Source organism: Callionymus lyra, chromosome 19, assembly GCF_982586985.1.
Source record: "Callionymus lyra chromosome 19, fCalLyr1.hap1.1, whole genome shotgun sequence".
Classification (NCBI taxonomy): Eukaryota; Metazoa; Chordata; class Actinopteri; order Syngnathiformes; family Callionymidae; genus Callionymus; species Callionymus lyra.
This window is the reverse complement of record NC_141836.1, coordinates 15,109,047-15,127,783: the sequence shown is the minus strand read 5'-3', so window position 1 is coordinate 15,127,783 and position 18,737 is coordinate 15,109,047. Positions and strand designations below refer to the sequence as shown.

At 38.3% G+C, this 18,737-nt stretch overlaps 1 protein-coding gene across 10 annotated transcripts in view; it reads left to right on the top strand.

Annotated features, from left to right (window-relative positions):
* Positions 1-1,204: 1,204 nt before the first annotated feature.
* The window catches only part of LOC148059677 (membrane-associated guanylate kinase, WW and PDZ domain-containing protein 1-like), a 64,387-nt gene continuing 46,854 nt past the window's right edge, over positions 1,205-18,737 (top strand). For all 10 annotated transcript variants that reach the window (XM_087782244.1, XM_087782240.1, XM_087782243.1 and 7 more), the window contains exon 1: positions 1,205-1,493. In XM_087782244.1, coding sequence (XP_087638370.1) covers positions 1,220-1,493 — 274 coding nt within the window. In that variant the 5' untranslated portion in view covers positions 1,205-1,219. The remainder of the gene's footprint in view (positions 1,494-18,737) is intronic.

Here is an 18,737-nt window from a genome sequence, read left to right as displayed (position 1 = left end):
AGAAAAAAAACAGAAAATGGAAAAATCGGATTTGTATTCAATCAAAACATGTATAAGCCCCATAATGTATATTGGATAAGAAAAGTTTTTTTTTACTGTAATGTAATGTACTGTAATGTTTTTTACTGTAATTTTTTTTTTTTACTGTAATGTAATGTACTGTAATGTATTTAACTGTATTTTTTTTTTTTTACTGTAATGTCAATTGAAGGTAGTTTCTTACTGAATGGTATAGTTGGTATATTGTATAATCGATTCTAAAACTAATTTTTTGAAAGATAATAATCTCTAAATTTCCATTGAAATGGTTATAAATGCAGAGTGGAAATGGTTCCATAGTATATTATTGGGTAGTTTGTGTAGAAAAAAAAAGAAATAGTAAAATCGGATTTTTATTCAATAAAAACATGTTTTCATGTACATTCAATATATATATTTTTTAAGTGAAACAAAAACACAGCCCCATCTTTATCTGTCCTGTTTGATGGACTGGCAACTTTTCCAGGGTGTCCTCAATCCGTTGAATTGGGACTAAAAACTCTATTAAAATAAAGTCAAATTAAATAGAATAAACCCAACAGTACATATGCATCTATAAAGCTCTGCTTGTTTATCACTCCATCATCCACTCGGACACCCCAGGATTAGACAGTGAACGCGTGTAATCCGGTTAAAGGCGTGTGTTCAGGGGGAGGAGTCTAAACCCCGGTAGGTGTCTCGGCTCGAGCTGGATTTTCCCCTCTGGTCGGAGCCGCTCCAGTGCGCCTGCGCGCGGCGTCTCTCCATCCCGAGCGCTCGAATGGAATGAACTTGAATGTTACCTGCTTAAAGGAGCCGCTGGTGCCGGGAGGGGACTCGCTGTGTTTGTGGCCCTTGTGGACTCGAGGAGAAAAGTTTCCAAAAAGAGGGGAAAACAAAAAAGGGAGTCCAGGTCCAAAAACCCGTGGATGCGCAATTACCGTAAATCACTCCCCGGTGCGCGGAACCGGGAGCGGAAGATGCGGAAACAACAAACTCTCTGGATTTTAACCCCTTAAAACAAAAAAAACAACATGTCGACACGCGGGAGGAGCGGCGTGTCCCGGCTCGGAACCGAGGTCCAAACATTCACTCCGGGAGCGGAACACTGTGAAGTTGAAGTGGGACCGTCGCCGCCGCGCCATGTGTGGGCTCGCCTGGACTCGAACTACTAACGGAGCCGCTTTTTTATTTCAACAACATGTCCAAAGTGATCCAGAAGAAGAACCACTGGATCCACAAAGTGAGCGAGCGCGTGCTGGTCCGGGACGCGCGCGGGGAGCTGAACCTGGACCTGCGCGGGGGAGCCGAGCACGGAGAGTTCGCGTGGGTCGCGGGGGATGATGCTGTGCTGGGCCAGGGGGAGCTGGTCCTGGAGGTCGAGGGGCTCCCCGTGTCTGGATTACCCCTCTATGACGTCCGGGCGGTGATGACGTGCTGCCAGGGGCCGCTCAGTGTGAAGACCGTGCGTCAAGGTAAGAGACCTAAGATCTTGACCCTGGAGTTTGGAGGTTTTTGTGGTGCTGGTCCTGGTTCTCTGGTCTTGAAACCGAGCCGGTCTGACAGCTGACGTGTATCACTATAGAAGATCTGAGGGTCATCTTTAAACATGTTTTCGATGGAGACTATTTAAAAAAATGACTGAAGAAGCTATTTATTTTGAAGTGTTACCAACAATTCTTGGGTAGAAAGTGACGACAGGGGTCCCCAAACTTTTGTTTGTGGTTAGGGCCACATCAAATTCAATTCTCTGATGGAGGGGCCAATAACAGAAACGTGTGACGACCCCAGTTTTTCGTAAAAAAAAACGTTCTGGGTTCTTTACGTCAGGGAATATAATTTAAGGCCCTATCATTTTTGCCATCTTATAAAGCAGACCTTCTTAGAGAGCGACAGAAATGTAGGTAGGTGTAGAACACAGGGGTCCCCAACGTGGTTCCCACGGGCACCTGGTATAATAGGGCGAGTTCAAAAAATGCTTTTCATACATTGTATTTTTTTATTTTGTTTTTCTTTCATTGGTACAGATTTGTGTTTTTAGAGGAAGATCTATGATAATATTAATTTAAGTCAGAAGTGTATACAGGCACACTTGCAAAAAACAGTTGAAGACCCAAAAAGGGTGAAATACAAACAAAAACACAAAGTAACGCACTTTATATGAAAAGGAAATCATCACTATTAGGCAAGACCACCTGTTAAAAGCACATTTTCCGCTGCTAACCGAGAGAATGGTCAGTGATTTCAGTGATTTTCAGGTTTTTTTTGGCCCAGTTTGACCAACAAAACAAGGCCACGAACGCATCTTGAATTGGGAAACATTTGTTGTCGTTTGTAATTCTCTCTCACAGGAGTTCTCGGCGACGCCTCTCCGGGGAAATCATTAACGGCGTTGCGTAACGCCAGTTGAGTTCGGTTCCGCGACATAATGTGCATCAGAGGGAAAGCGCGCGGGCTCTCTGACCCGGGTCGCTAAAGTCCCGGCCCCTGGGAGACCAGCTAATGCTGCTTTGTGATTGCGGAGCAGATGTCGGGAGTTTTTAATGAGAATTAATAGTTTTTTTTTTTCCCCAACAGTCGTTGCTCTCCAGCCCATAAGTGTTGTTTACGTTGCGGGCCCCGGCTGCGACGTTGTCTGTCCATGGGTTGTTGTTGGGGAAGTTCTTTCATGAATCATCATATTTCTGCACTCTCTAATTAAAATAAGTCTCTCACAACACATCCTTTGTGCTCCCCCCCCCCCCCCAGTGTGTCCTCTGTGGAACAGTCCACAAAGACCAGGGAAAGATCTTGGCTCCGCCAGAAATCTCTCTGCTTTTGGGATCCGAATGGATGTGGCTCGTGTTGCACGGGTCACTTGGACATGTGACGCTTTTGGTCTTGAGGTATGCAGGTGGAAAACCACCTTGAAAGACATTGTACTTGAGAAAGAAAGAAAAAACACATTCCGATCAATAATTAACTCAACAAAGAATACTTTGGAAGTATTTAAGTCATTGGCTTTGATGAATGACTCGTAGAAGAAACCGTTTTGGTTTCGGTGTACTCAACGTGTATGCAGATACTCGAGTGAACGTTTATGGAAGTGTTGAGGTCGGAGTTCAAGGATGACTTTATGATAAGTCACATTAGAACTTTGGCCTATTATGTAAAAGGGACAAAAAGGTGTGTCACTTTAAACATCATTAACACTGAGATGTCGTAGGTGTCAACAACGATGCAATATCTATATTTTATGTTTTAATTTCTACCACTTACAGTTATTGATCTGTTGCGGACGTGAATATATTTTGATAAATGGTTTCAGTTTGTATCCGTGTAACCCAAATGAAGTCACAGCGAAGACGCGAGACATCCAGAAGACGCTCGCAGCAGCAGCACGTGTCAGCTCGGATAAACTGACATGTAAACAAAAACTATCGCATCATATTTGCCGAGCGGGAATTCTTCGCGGCAACATTTCCGCCGATTCTTCTCTAAGATACGCACATTCAGAGATGAGACTGATCTGTTATCTTATCAGGTAGAGTTTCTCTCTCCCTCTCTCTCTCCCACACCGCCATGACAGCAGGCTGTCTGAATGTAAACAAACAAAGGGACCGCCAGGGACGTCAAATTAATGTTTAACAGTTCAATGCCACTTTCTGGCTGCTCTTCCTGTGTGAATGAAGCTAGTGTTGTGTAAGCATTATGTTCAGGGAGGTGTACTCTTTAGTGTGTTGTCATTTTCCCCCTCGTTGTTCTCTTTGTCATTTAGAGGTTCATTCTAACATGAGTGAGTGGTTCTGTATGTTGTGATGTACCTGGGTTTGACTCCCGCCCCTTGTTTCGATCACAATCACAGGTTTCACTAACAAAAACCCTGCTATCTTGAAGTATTTAAGTCTTGTTTCGAGAGAAAAACGATCTGATTATATTTAATTTGAGTCTAAACAACTGACAAGTCTAAAAAATATCTTATCTCAAAGACAAAATGAGACATGAATTGCTTGTAAAGGGTAACAAGATTAAAAGAAAAGCCAAAATGATGAGAAGATTTTTGACTTTCTTGTGTATTATTATTGTTTTCATAAAGAAAAAAAGCAACTTTGTTTTAATTCAACATGCTCGACTTTAGGAACAGGTCTGATTTTGTCTTAATATCTTAAAAAATACTCATTACTAATAGTATATGTGACTTGCCAATAATAAGTAGAATGAGATCATTTTTACTTAAAATAAGTTTTTCCCACAGCTATAGACGGTTCATGAACCCCTCATTACAGGACTGTGTGTATGACCTCCTGGAGAAGCAGTTTCAAGTCCACCTGGATTTCGCTCAGACTACAGTTCAGCCAAGGTTTTCTCCATTTTTCAGATGCCCAGAATTCCTGAGAGATTAGTCCAATGGTCCGAAACTTGACTAAACACTCTTCCAATCATCCAAATCATTTCCAATCATACTCTGTCCTCTGCTAATCCACGCTCCTGGACTAGTTTGTAAGTAGGTCTTTTAAGCCCGTAGGAAAGTGATAACCATAGCGAGAGTGTTGGTTGCTTAGATACCAGCTGTCAACTGCAACATTCATGTATTTATCTTAATGGTATATCATGAAAGATTGTTTGTTTTGATGTGTCTTTTCAAGAGTTTTAAACACATTTTATGCCACGGATCCAAGAATAATGAAGAAATGTATCTTTTGATAGTTGTTGTCCTCACCTCTGCTGGTTCAAACCTCACAATTAAGACTCGGGATTTCATCCTTAAAACGTTCTGTATTAAACCTGGCGACTGTTCCGCGTCTCCTTTGCAGGCGTAACGCTTCTTTTGGTTTAGAAGGCTTTACACTGGTGATGAGGACGAGGGCTCTGCAGATGTCTTCTCTGATGTTCCCGTACGCTACATTTTCTTAAGTGTGTCGTTCCTGATTTTGTGCTGCCGACTGTTTAAGTATATCCCACTTGAAAGGCTTGTCACCGGCACGTCACATATCCCACCCTCGTGCCTGCTCCTATGTTTTCTTTTCCTGCACATCCACCATTTTCTGGTGAGGTCTGATCTTTCCTGGTCTACAGGAGTCTCATCTGTAAAGTAGATTTTAATCAAAAGTCTTGTCTTCATCTGCTCTCGTGAGAATTTGGAAGGTTTTTTCCGTATGTTTAAAGTCAATTTACATTGACTTTCAAGAACCCCTCGCTGTCAAGTCTTTAACCACAGAATCGTTTCACTTGGTGCCGACGACCGCTCACAGGACGCACATCCAGTGACCCACAAGTCACTCCGACTCGGTCTTACAGTGCAGTTTAAATTGACATTTAAGCCGCGCTCCTCCTACATTCACACATCTGCTGAGGATTACGCTGCGTTACGAGCTGTGTTTTATACACGGTCAACATGCTTTTACGTGGAGAAGGTTCCCCCACGCATTCATTACGGCGTTCTGAAACGACAAATTACACACACCGGCCCAAACATTATAATTTACCGAACGCTCCTCTGTCATTAAACCGATTGTCAGGAATAAGCTGCACATGCTTTATGACTTTATTTATATTTAGAATAATTGTCACCGAAGAGCAGTTTTAATGCAACAACTACACTTGTGTTCTGATAAATCTTTCCCTGTAGATCCAGCTTGATGTTGTTATGCCGACGCTGCGTATATATTACCACCCCACCGCCCCCCTCCTGTTAGGTCAATCTCCAGAGATTCAGGTTGCTCATAAGCTCTTGAGAGGCTGACCCAGTCATTCCACCACAAGTGTATAAAACTCTTGATCCCATCATCTGATGCCGCTGACACTGATGCCAACACGGCACATGTATCGTGTTTCGAGATGTACCTTTTGTCGTTAGATTCACAGCTTTGTGTCGTTGATACTCAAAATGTTCTATCATTATCTAGTTCACTGAAGGTCATTTTAGTGCTTGGTTGGTTTGCATCAAAACATTACATTTATACCTTTTTTTTAAGTTACCATTTTCAATCTGGACAACACATTTCCAATGATTTCCAATGATTATGCCCCTCAGTCATTGTAGTTTAGTGTAGTTATCATTGTTAACCACTGAGTATAAAGATTTGATTCTGTTTTATTTTCATCACATCCATGGCTTCACACTCGCCTCAAACACTTTATATCAAAAGAGGTAAAATGATGTGATGTCAGAGCTGGATTTATTCTCCTAGTGTGTTGTTATGCTAAAAAAAACAACACATTTTATTATTATATATTATTTAATACACTCTGAAAAACTTTGTATTGATTATATAATTACACAAATATTTCATAATACTGTAGCAGTAACATGATTTTAAAGTGTAGTTTAGGTCTGAGGAAGCAACTATCCTAGAGTGCTTTACTAACTTTATATTTATAAACTATAATCTAGGCTTTTTAATCTTGCATCCTGCCAAAGATTGAATTAAAATAATGGTCTATGTATTTTTATTTTGAAATAACTTTTTTAAACTAGAAGTCAAGTAAAAAATGCTATTATACATAATTATTTACAAAGAAATGTTTCCTCAATATTGCAATTTAATATTGTAATTTCTCAATGTCCTATTTTCATTTCTTTCTTTTTCTGACACAATACCTTGTTAATATGATCATAAAAAAAACTAAATCGCATGTTTTTTTTCTTTGTGATTGTTAAGATAAAGTTCAAAGTTTAGTTCAAATATACACAAACAAAAATAACATTTAACTTGCAGCCTTGTTAACATTTACTGCAAAAACGAACTCAAAGTGTGTTGTAAACATTTGTGTTTACCTGTCGGTGATAAATCACTCTTTAGTTCAGAGTAAACACAAGTGCAAACACTGCGTCAGTCATGGCTTTTCTTTCTTCTCTCTGGGGGTTGGGAGTGGCTACAGTTGCATTTGTCAACCTTTAAGTGCATGTCCTTAAAAAACAAAGCTAGTAATTTATATAATATGACTTGTGTAATGCATTTGGGATACACACCGACACACACCAGCCGCACAAGCCACTAAACTGTTGCTCAAAACACTGGAGTCTGGCTTCATCATGGTAGACATGTTTTCTGTGTCTTGTAAACTCCGATAATCATAGTTTTCGCGCTTTGTTTAAAGTTGTGATTGTACACTTGTGTTGAAGATGTGATCTCTGACAACTGGTACTTGACTTCCACTAAGTTGGTTGTGGTGAACTTTATCAAAATGATCGCACAGATTAGGGAATGACAGTTCAGACTGATTTTATTTGTCAATATAAATGTAAACTGGTCTTTTTTCTTATATATATCAAGCCAAAGATCATTTATTAATGACTATTAATTGACAGTAATTGCGATTATTATTGTGGAATGTAAGAAAAGCTAAACACTAAGAGGAGTTTTTTTCCATGGAGGAATTTTCACTTACCATGACCACGCCCACTCTCCCGTGATTGGTCAAACACAGATGTTTGTCACCGCAAGTCATCAATTTCGGAAGTCTCTACCTCCTTGTATAAACAAAGCGGGCGTGATTAGAGCTGGCTGGAGGAGTGAAGCCATTATTACGTCATAATCTGCTCTCGTAACCTCTCGTACGCTGAGATTTCAGACGGGGGAGGACTTTATAAAGTAATAAGTTAAAAACGTGGTCATGATGAGAGACTTACTGCATCTTGGAGAGGAAGACTTCAACATTTGAAACATGTGAGTGAGTCAGAAGAGTTGGAGTTTGACATCAGTTTCTATTTAATCGGTTTCTAAGGTGCACAGAGATTTATTTAATGCGAAAGAATTGTCTCAGAGATGTTCATGTTCTCAGTTGCACATTGAGCACCTGGTTTGGTAGAAGGTCATGCTCTCGCTGGAACCACATGGTGACGACGAGGCTTGACTCGCCAGAAACGTTCCGCCTCTCTGGATTTCACACTTTAACTCGCCACGAAAGCCAGAACATGCCAGGAGGCGCAGCCTTGCTTTGATGGTCCTGATTTAGAGGAGACCTGCTTGCGTTCCCATGAAAGTGTGATCAGCAGCACCAGAGGTCTTGACAGGTGGTTCACGGGGTTCGACGGCCCCCGTCAGGAGTCCAACAGCGGTGATGAAAACATCAACAAGATCCATATAGAAATGACGCTTACGTGTGTTTATCTAGAGAGATTGTAAGAGCGACCACATGTTTTTTATTTACTTCAGGAAATTCACAAGTTGCTTAAATGCATCACAAAAGGCTGGAAAAAGCCTAAACATTCTTGATGTCTGATTGACGTGTTTGGAAGTAAACAGATGTGTCTGCAGCTGGAGCTCATCTGCATATTATCCATGAGACACTTCTCTTTTGGTGGCTTTCTGTGAAGGACGATAAATTACAATTGTAAATACATTTATAAATACATTATACATAAATAAATTAATGCTTCAACAAATATGAAATTGTTGAAATAAATAAACGTATGATTTTATTTTTGTTATTCTTCTATATAATATGTTATATATCATTTATTTATACGTTTTAACTTTTGTCATGTGTAGATTTAATTATTTATGTATTTCGTTTTTTTAACAGATGTAAAGTAGCGGAAGTAACGGAAATGGAAGAAAAAAAAAAAGGCTAAATGTGTAAAACGATGAATGAATAAATGGTGAAATAACAATATACATAAATAAATGAATGTACATATAAATAAAGGGTTCAAATATCTAATTAATTAATGTACACAGAGATGGCACTGTTTTTCTTATTTTTTAAATAAAATCAGAACTTATTTATTTTATAGTTGTCATTTATCGTCCTTGATATGCTTCACAGCAGTTTTGACTTTCTTCTCTTTTATTCATTTCAATAATGGAGTAATCTTTTTCCATCACTGCAGATAATAACATGAAGAAATGAGCTCATACCCTCATTTGCTCTCATTATCCTGATTTGATTATATTTATTATCATCTTAAATTAGCTCTTTAAAATGACTTTCAAGAACAAAGATTATTGCATATTTTTAAACTCCACACCACAGATAAAAGCTGGTTGTTATCTTTTGTCCCGGGAGAACAATTCCTACTCTCGGCTTCTTTGTTTCCCGTGATCGTGTACATGTGTCTGAAGGCACTCGTGTCCTTGGACTGCAGCTGTTGGTCCGAATCGGGCTCCAGCTGTGGTGAGGGGTGAGATGTGTTCCGAAGACGAGGTCAGGCACGGAAGAGGGAAAAATGAGTTCACTCCAGCTGGACTTTTAATTTTTAATTGACGGTGACATTTGTTTGTGAATTAAAAAAATGCAATTGGAAAATTTAAAGGGAATGAAATATTAGGTGCTTCAGGTACAGATGATCCTACTCTTGGCCTTTGTGCGTCGGCTTACAATAAAAAAAACAACATTTGAAATGGCTCTTGACTGAAATTGATTGTAGATATTGCGTAATAACTGTAAATGTTTGGATTATTTTGATTCTTCAGTAGCTTCTTAGCTCGACCACTCTTTGGCTCTTCCTCAGTTTTTTTGTTTTTTTGCATCTGTGTATGAGATAATAATGAGAATATATACTTCTTTTCTCTTTTTGTTTGAGAAGTGTTGAACTGCTTGTGAATGAAAACAAATTAAATGTTTGTTACCCACATTGTGGGCACATTCCTGTTGTGTTATCAGTTTTATCTTGACCTTTAAAGTATATACTTTATTGAATATTGTTTTGATTGTTTAAGCACTTTGTGACCCTGGTCTGGAAAGCGCTATACAAATAAAAATTACTTACTTACTTACATTCGGCAACCAAAACATACATAAAATTCTGCTTCATCCATTCGTCTGAATCTCTGAGGTGTAACTACTGCAAGAAGAGCCATTTAAAGTGAAAAGGGAATTTTCTTTGCGTGTCTCTCTCAGACCTTGGGTCTTTGGAAAAGGTCCAGTTTGGTCTATTGTGATTGAAGTGGTGGATCTTTATCGAGTGGAGGAAGAAGGAAGGAAACCAGAGCTCATCAAGTCTTACCTTCTTCTTTGACCACAGCCTTGACTCAACACTTGTTTTGTGAAGTTGAGAATTCAGAGGCAGAAATCATGTTTACTCGATCCCCTACTTTCACTGTCACTTTGTTTTGGTAGATGAATGTGTTCATTTAAGTGTATCTTAAATAGATGTTGGACTCTATTGTATCATGAGTATTTGTCAAAACTCTTTTCATTGAAATATTCACACTCCTTTAAGAAACATCTTAAGACGTTTGTCTATTTGTTCAGGCTTTTCCTTGATTTTCTGGAACTCCAGTTGTGTTTTCAGTTTTATCTTGCCCTTTAAAATATATACTTTATTGAATATTGTTTTGATTGTTTAAGCGCTTTGTGACCCTGGTCTGGAAAAGCGCTATACAAATAAAAATTACTTACTTACTTACTAGAAAATTTGCTTAAGCCCCGCCCACTGAAAACTATTCGTTTTCTGCAGATGACATCTTGTTTACCATAATTACACCCACTCTGCTGTGATTGGTCAAGCATCAAGGTTTGTCACTGCAGGTCATAAATCCCACGTTTCAGACAGGGGAGAACTTTATAAATTACCAAGTTCAAATCATGATGAGGGACTGACTGCATCTCGGAGAGGAAGACTTCAACATTTGAAACATGCGATGGGTTTTTGGCGTTCTGTCTTCTTCCAGTTGAGCTACACTATGTACACAATAGGCAGCTTTCACTAAAGCGTCAGAGTGGTTTCTTCTTGAGACCATCTGTTACAGACTCCCCTCAGGGGGGGGGGGACTTGGTGGATCCACTTGACAGATCAATCACACTGCATTACCTAAAGCCAGAAGCATCTCTGAGTTTTACACACAATCACATCCGTATCTTTCGCTCACATGCTGCTCATCTGGTGATTGATGGCAGCGAATATTTATCTTTCATCGAAATGATTGGACGTACAATATTAGGGAGATTTGCTCCTCAAGTGCATTCATCATTTAATTGGTTTCAGAGGCAGACGGAACATTAATTTACCAATGTTTTGGCTGAAAGGTCGGCTCTGGAGCCTCGAGGCCTCGAGGATTATATTTGCTTTAGTCGTCCACATCTTCTTCTCTTGCTCTCTAAAGGGGCTCAGTATTGTCTGTCTCTGTCTTTGTCTTTGCCACCAGTTTACCCGCTTGTTGCTTTTTAAAGGCTCCCTGATGTGAGCGTAAATACACAAGTATGACGTGTGTTCTGTTGAATTTAAATGCTATATATGTAAAAAACTATTTTAATGTTCATACAAATTAACTATTTGTTGCACAAGGTGATATTCTAAGATGCTCCTTTTTATCGATTTTAAGATGGGTTTAATTTCCTTTATTGAGAATGTAAACAAGCAGAACCAATCTATCGATCCTCGATTGTTCACTCTCAAAAAAACGTATTTTCCGCAATATACGGCGCACTGCATTACTAAAACAAAATAGAAAATAAATTATTTTAAGTGTGCCTGTTAGTACGGTAAATACGGTATGTTGTGTGTGACCAGTTCATCGACTGACTGAACATTGACCTCAAGAGATGCCTTCTGGGCTCAACTGATGCTCTTTAAGAACATTGGCAGAAAAATGATGCAGCTGCAACATTATGTGACGGTTTTTGTGTCTGTATTATTAATATGACTCAAAGCTTGTCTGTATTATAGTTTTCACATATTTAACTTTCAAATAAAACAAAACAATGGATACATATACGTATTTATGTTTGGGATAGATAACTATTTCATACTTAAGTTTGTTACATACTATTTTTGTGACCATTCATTTATTTATGTTTTGTTACAGCAAATAATCGGTTAGTTTTTAAACTTAAATACGTGTCAATACGATGTCCACTACTTGAGCTAAATCAATGTTAAGTGTTAGTTGAATTCTTTCACAAGCTCAGTCTCTAGTCTTGACTAGAATGTTTATGGTTCTTCAGTACTTTGTGATAGTATTTGAATGATTCAGGCATGATTTAAAGATAATACAAACTGAGTTTTTAGCATAAACGACTGCAGTGTTATTCAAACACATTTTTGTCTTGATTAAATGTTGTAAATGAATGATCGTCATTAAGTATTTATTGAACCATTAGCAGTTGTTATGTAACTGTTGGCATCAAACCAGTACACTGCCCTCTACCTACGAGATCATTTTCCTTTTAATGTTTGGTATCTTTTGTTTACTTTTAGCCGGAAATAATCCAATTATTATACTTGGGGAAAAAACGAATAATCATGAAAAAATGATGATTTCCAAGTGTGTCCCTTCATGTGACACCGACTGATGAGCGACATGTGGAGACTTGTTTGGTAACTTAACCACCAAATCAAATCTCAGGGCCGGTGAAGCACATGACAGAACGGTGAGTGTCCCCGTGAGGCCTCATCTCCACGAGCCGTCCCTCTGCTCGTCTGACGGATCGCCCCTCGGTCTGAACTATATTCCTGAAAGTGGGTGTTCCATATATGTTAATTAATATTTATATAGGTCACTGTTCCCCTCAAGTCAAGGCCGGTCGCGTTGCTTTCAAAGACGGACGTCGAGCCAATGAAGGCTCATTGAATCTGGAAACGTCTTCACCCGTCGTTTTAAAAAAAACCTCCCTTGGTCGCGTCGTGTTGTGTTTTCCATGCCACGGCTGTTGCTTCATCATGTGGATTGCGATGACACACCGTGGTGTGATGTGTGTCGGCTGCAGCCGGGCCAGAGGAAGTGAGGGAGAGGCTGAGGAGGCGTCGGTCGTTTCTGGTTTGGATGAAAGACCGTAATGAGCGAGAGACACGTTCGTGTGCGAGGAGCAGACGGACGCTGACATTTAACAGAGGCAGTGAATCGGAGCTGATGCGCTGAGTTATACTTTGTGAAAACGCAGCCACTTACTGTGGTTTAAAGTATAATAAGATCAGCAAAAACAGTTATCGTAAATCCTTTGCTATTCATAGACAACTTTTTTTTTTCATTTCGTTCTTGGAAGTCGGAAAAAATAGCTCAAAAACTGATGAGCGTAGTGAAATTTAATTTAAGGAAATGTTAAAAAGGACAACAAACGGGTGAATAAATATTGTCTATGATCTGGAGTTTAATCTGGATTAAACTAGATTTTGAAAAAATAATACAATAGTTTCTCCGTTGGATATCGTGTAAACATAGCATCTGCTGTTTACGTATCCAGCTCAATTAACTTGCAAAAAATACCAGAAAAGTTAAAATAAATAAGATAAATCAACTTTAATTTGAAAATTGCATCATGCATCTACGGTTGTTTAAAAACGTATTCATGAGTTAGTAAAGATTTCTAAATATAATAATTGAGGACACTTTCTACTAGGGCTCAACGATTATTAAACAATCTAGCCAATTTAAAAGCCATTTTTATGATCAAGGCAAATTAAGCATACATTGAAATAAAGGGAGAATGTTCATTTAATTACTTTAATTACACTTGTAAACAGACTGATGTATTCACTGCAAATAATTTGAAAAGAGTAATGTAAACATTTACTAGTCAATAATAAATTGCACAAACTTCAGTGCAGAGTAAAGAAAAGTGCAAGCACTGGTTAGTTATTCTGTCCTTTCTCCACAGTTGCTGTTGTTACTGTCATATTTCAGTGCATCTCCTGTCATACACAATTACAGTGGCGGCCCACAGAGGGCGCTGGGGCGCATAATAAACATTATTATCCATCATTGGTGAAAGTGATAAGATTTTATTGATTGATTTGACAAGTGTTGATTTGTAGATGTAATATACAGGATGGGCAGGAAAATGTACTGGAAAATAATCTTTTTCATCAGTCGCCTCTGTATCAACTCACTCCGTGTGTTGTTTCAAGTCCAAGTCACACTTTTGGATAATGACGCTGATACTACATGTTGTTTATATTATTGAGGTACTGGTAGTATTTTATCCACACAGTTGTCATATATGCTGCTCTTACAAGACAACGATGAACAAACAAAGTCAATATTTGCATTTGAATTGTAAATAAACAAATCAAACTATTTTATTTAGCTTCTGTAGACGTCATTGATCGACGGGTTAAAGCGTGTTTATGTCGCAAGTCACATGACTACACGTCGGCCCGAAAATCAAATGAACATAAAATTAAATAAAATCGCAACTTTTAATAATTTCTTTAATATTTTTTTATCTTATATCGCGATTATATCGCAAATGCGATTAATCGTTCAGCCCTACTTTCTACTACAAGTTAAACATTTCTAGTATGTCATTTCCAAGTTTCTGTCCATTTCCTTCCATGCAACAATATATAAATAAAATAGCAACAATAGTACAATACATGGATCATGACTCATATCCTTGTTTTTAATAAATGTATCTTATGTGGTGAAAAGTTTTTTTTTTTAATCCAATCGTTGCTGCAGGATGTGATGTCATAACCAGGCGCCCGACCACTTTCCTTGTTTAAGGAACACCAGTCCTCATATTGAATTCCCATAATGCAAAGCAGCTAATATAATAAGAGCCAGGTTAGTTAACACCTGAAATATCTGGACATAGTTCCCTCTTTGGGTTGATCTGGTCTGGAATTACTAATAAATACCACATAACACATTTACAAATGTTTAGAAATGGTTTGGTGAATTATTCAAAGTAACACGGAGAATAAATAAGACATATCCTGGTTCTCTCACTGAACCATCCCAAGATGTTCGAGCTAAAGCTTCCACTCTTCTTGGTCATTAAAAACATGTCAACCTCTGTGTTCCGATGTGGCCCCTTTTTTTTTTTTTTTTTTCTTTCCTCCGTCCTGCTCCAGCACTGAGCATTGGGCCCGAGTTCCGCTGGTTATATTTAGAAGTGAACAGATGCAGCGCACTGGAGCGGAACACACCGCCTCTGCTTTGCTTGGTGAGTGTGTGTGTGTGTGTGTGTGTGTTCGCATGTGTGCGTCTTTGTCTGTGGCTTCTCCTCCGTACTGTTTCTCCCATCATGCACTGCTTACTCAGACTCAGCAGCACAGAAGAAGTGGGTCAGGACTGGGCCGCCTGCCTTCTCGCACAAAACATCTGAATCATTGTGTTCGTCCAGTTGTAAGATTCAGCCTGTTGGTCTTTTCAAGGTGTATTTTACAGCTTTATTTATTTTAAAAACAAGTGATTCCAGCGGTACACGTGATCCATTATGTTATAGTATTAAACATATCTAAACAAGCAACTTTAAAACTTGACTATAAATGATTTACAGGATTTTTTTTAAGATCTGCTCCCACCATTGAGTTTATTTAATACATTTTATATCTTAGTTTTTGTTTTTTAAAAGTATTTTTCTACAGTTACCTCAGTTTTATGGTAAGTAGATATTTGTTAAAGCCTGATCGTGTGAGTATCCTGTACAGCGAAGGCATTATATTTTAATAATTCTTCATTTCCTGGTCTTTGATAACCTGCTCATAAATTAATGTAATGATAATAAACAAATAAACGGTATATGGTCTCACACACACTCAAGGAGCAGAATAACTGATAATATTAGTTATTTCTTTCTTTCTGTAGGTAATTTATATTTGTTTAGCGCTTTTTTTTTAAAATTTACTACTTACTCTAATCACTCACCGTACTGATCTTAAAACACACCAGAATCAGAAACACAATTTGTCCTCGCGAGATAACACGGTCAAACAATGAGTGACGCCATCTAGTGGACAGACTAAATAACTGTTAGTGGTGTGTAAAAGGCAAGAATCTTCCGATATTATACGGATCACAATACAGGTACAATCATCTGATATATAGCGATATGTTGCCATACTTTAGAAACAAGTACATATTTGTAGTATTGTCGAGTACTTGACTCTGGTGTTGCAGAATTTTAAAGACCACATGAATCTTGACGAAGTCGTAACTGCTTTTGTTTGTTTGAAACAGAAAAAAGTCCAAAATCTGGGCTGCTGGAATCGGCTGTATAACTGCATCCTCTCGTCCCCAGTCATCTGCGGGATCTCACAGAATTCATTTTTTGCTGCATGGGATGTAGTGACTGCTGCCATCTAGCAGCCGGAGGTTTAATTGCAAGACAGCGATGAACAAATAATGTCAATATTTGCATTTGTTTTATTAACAAATCAAACTATTTTATTTTCAACACACTTTTTTGAAATGAAACCATTGAATACTGTTAACGAAAATATAATTTGAAGCAAAAAAAAATCCATACAGTGCTGTTGAATATGTAACAGTATTGTGATAATTTGGATGAAAACAAACTAAAAAGAACTGCTTCCCCATCACTACTGGTGAATATCACTGGTCAATGGTTGGGTGTCATGAACTTGCGTGACGAAATATTGGAGAACTGAATGTCGTGAGATATGAATATCTCAATATATTAATTTCACAAGATAAAAAAGGTTCATGACACACATAAAATATCACTTATGTCATCTACAGGGCTCCGTAAATGTTAGTAAAAAGACGTAAATCATGTTCTGCTGGTGGATTCGTATCCATAGATCATATTTGCACCTATATTTTGTCTTACTGACATTTCGACTTGTTCTGTTTCTGTTCCCCGACTCGGGCCAGGCGAAGTCTGTTTTTATTTTCGCTGTTTACACGGAGATTATGTTTCTGCTCTGTTTGGCGGTCGGATTGAACAAGAACGTCTGGTTAGGATCATTTACAGGCGAAAGGAAAACATTTACTTTGTAAGTTAAAAAAAAATGGTTTTGGCTTCGTCCAATCTGCCAAACTTCATAAAAATAATGGCTTCCTGCTACTTTTGGAGGCTTTGCGATGAACCCAAAACAACATCTTGCAATAAAACGGATCAATGAAAGTGAAGTTTTTACAGCTTTCGTGTGATGATGACTAATTGTTGATTTAGAATGAAGCCGTTTGGATGTTAATGCATCAAGACTCGGTGCCGTGATCAAACTTTTTCTACGGGTTTGATTCAAACATTCTGGTGGAACGGCTCTCGTCAGCCCTCGGTGCGACGCCGGAGCTGCACTCGTGGAGACTTAAACATGAAAGATGTTCTGGGTGCGGCTCAATATAATTATAGCGAGGAGGAGCAGAAAGAGCTTTACGTTCAGTCGCTTTGATTGTCGCTTTTTCTCCCTCCGCCCTTTCATTGTGGCTCAGAGGAAATGAAAAATGAGACGGAGAAAATTATCCATGATGGTTTGTAGTGAGTGGTTTGATTTTTTTTTTTTTAAACATTGGCACCATAAATTCTTGGTTAAGCTTTAAGTGTTTTGCTAAAAAGCAACAAAAACAGGCATAACTTAAGTGTCTACCACCTCTCACCCTGTATGGCTGGGACTCATTTTCTATTCACAATCATGTTGACTAAGCGTTTTGATATTTTCGGACTAATCTGTTCCTTCTTTTATATATATATATATATATATATATATATATATTACCAGTGTACACAGTAGACACTGGGAGCTTAGTCAGGGTACTTCCTGTCTATTTAGCATGTTGGATTTTTAGCTTTTGCCACAAACAACCTTAAAATATAGACTTTTTAAAAAGAAAATCCAAGAAAATTCTCTTCAATACAAGACGAACATTACAATAGAGAACCACAGAGGTATTTGGATGTTTTAAAGTGAGTAATTTTGGACGATGAGGACGTTGACAAAAAATCTTGTGAACATACATTTTAGCCCATAACTCCCAAAACACACACATTAGTCTGAAAATACTGACACTCCTTGGTCGAGGGCGAGTAGAAAATTGGTGAAATTGGGTGAACTATCTCTTTGAAGTTTTTTATTTGATTGAATGATATTTATCAAAGAAGTCTGTTTTATTTTTTACAATTTTGGAAGCAATACAAGACGAGGACAAAGCTTTCATCCAAAATTTGTAAGACCTGCAGAACATCACCAAAAAGAACTCCTTGTCCATTTGCAACATTCCTAAAAGACAACGTTTGGACAGACGTACAAACACAAGGAGATGAAACTGGTGTCGGCAGTAGATGGATAATGGCTGAAAGAAGGGAGCTCCTTTATCTCACTTCCAGCTGGAAAAAAAAGTGAATCCTATCAGGCGTCAGTGTATTTGATTATCTGCCTCCCCCCCCGATGTTCACCCCTCTCTCCCAGACGCTCCTCCCTCCATAATACTGGTCTAACTGCTTTCATCTGTAACTGGAGAGTTGGCTGTTGACTGACGGGATGTCCTGAGACCCACAGGAAGCTCCTGAAACAATGGAATTTACTGTTTAGAAACCATCATTTCCAGTTCCTACTCCGCGCTCATTATTTGGGATCTGGCAGAGGAAACACAATATTATTAGTCCTGTGGAGGAAATGCCATCACTTTGTGCTGAGTACCACGTATTGTTGTGAGTTGTTGGCTCCTGGACTGGATGCAGTGATAACAAAATTGACTATTTTGACTCGTGAAAGAACTTGTTGTGGAGGATATTATGGTTTGATGTGTAGGCCTTTCTGTTGTACTAGCTTTTCAAAATACAATTTAAAAACTATGTTGAGTGAGATTTTGTTTATATCATAGTGATTGAATGATTGATTGTATTGTATTATTATGTTCTTTTTCAATTCCTGAATATGAAAGACAATGTGCTTTAAAATTAAGATTTATTACAAGGAGTAAAATAAAAATCTACGTTTACAATTGGTCAAAAGGGAAAATGAATATATATAACATAGTGAACAAGTAACACCATTTACATTTATTACATGACGTGACGCATAATGAAGAAAGAACAGATATTCTTAATACTAACTTGTAATTTTATAACGTTTTGAATTTAATAAAATAGAATGAAGTTAGAATTAT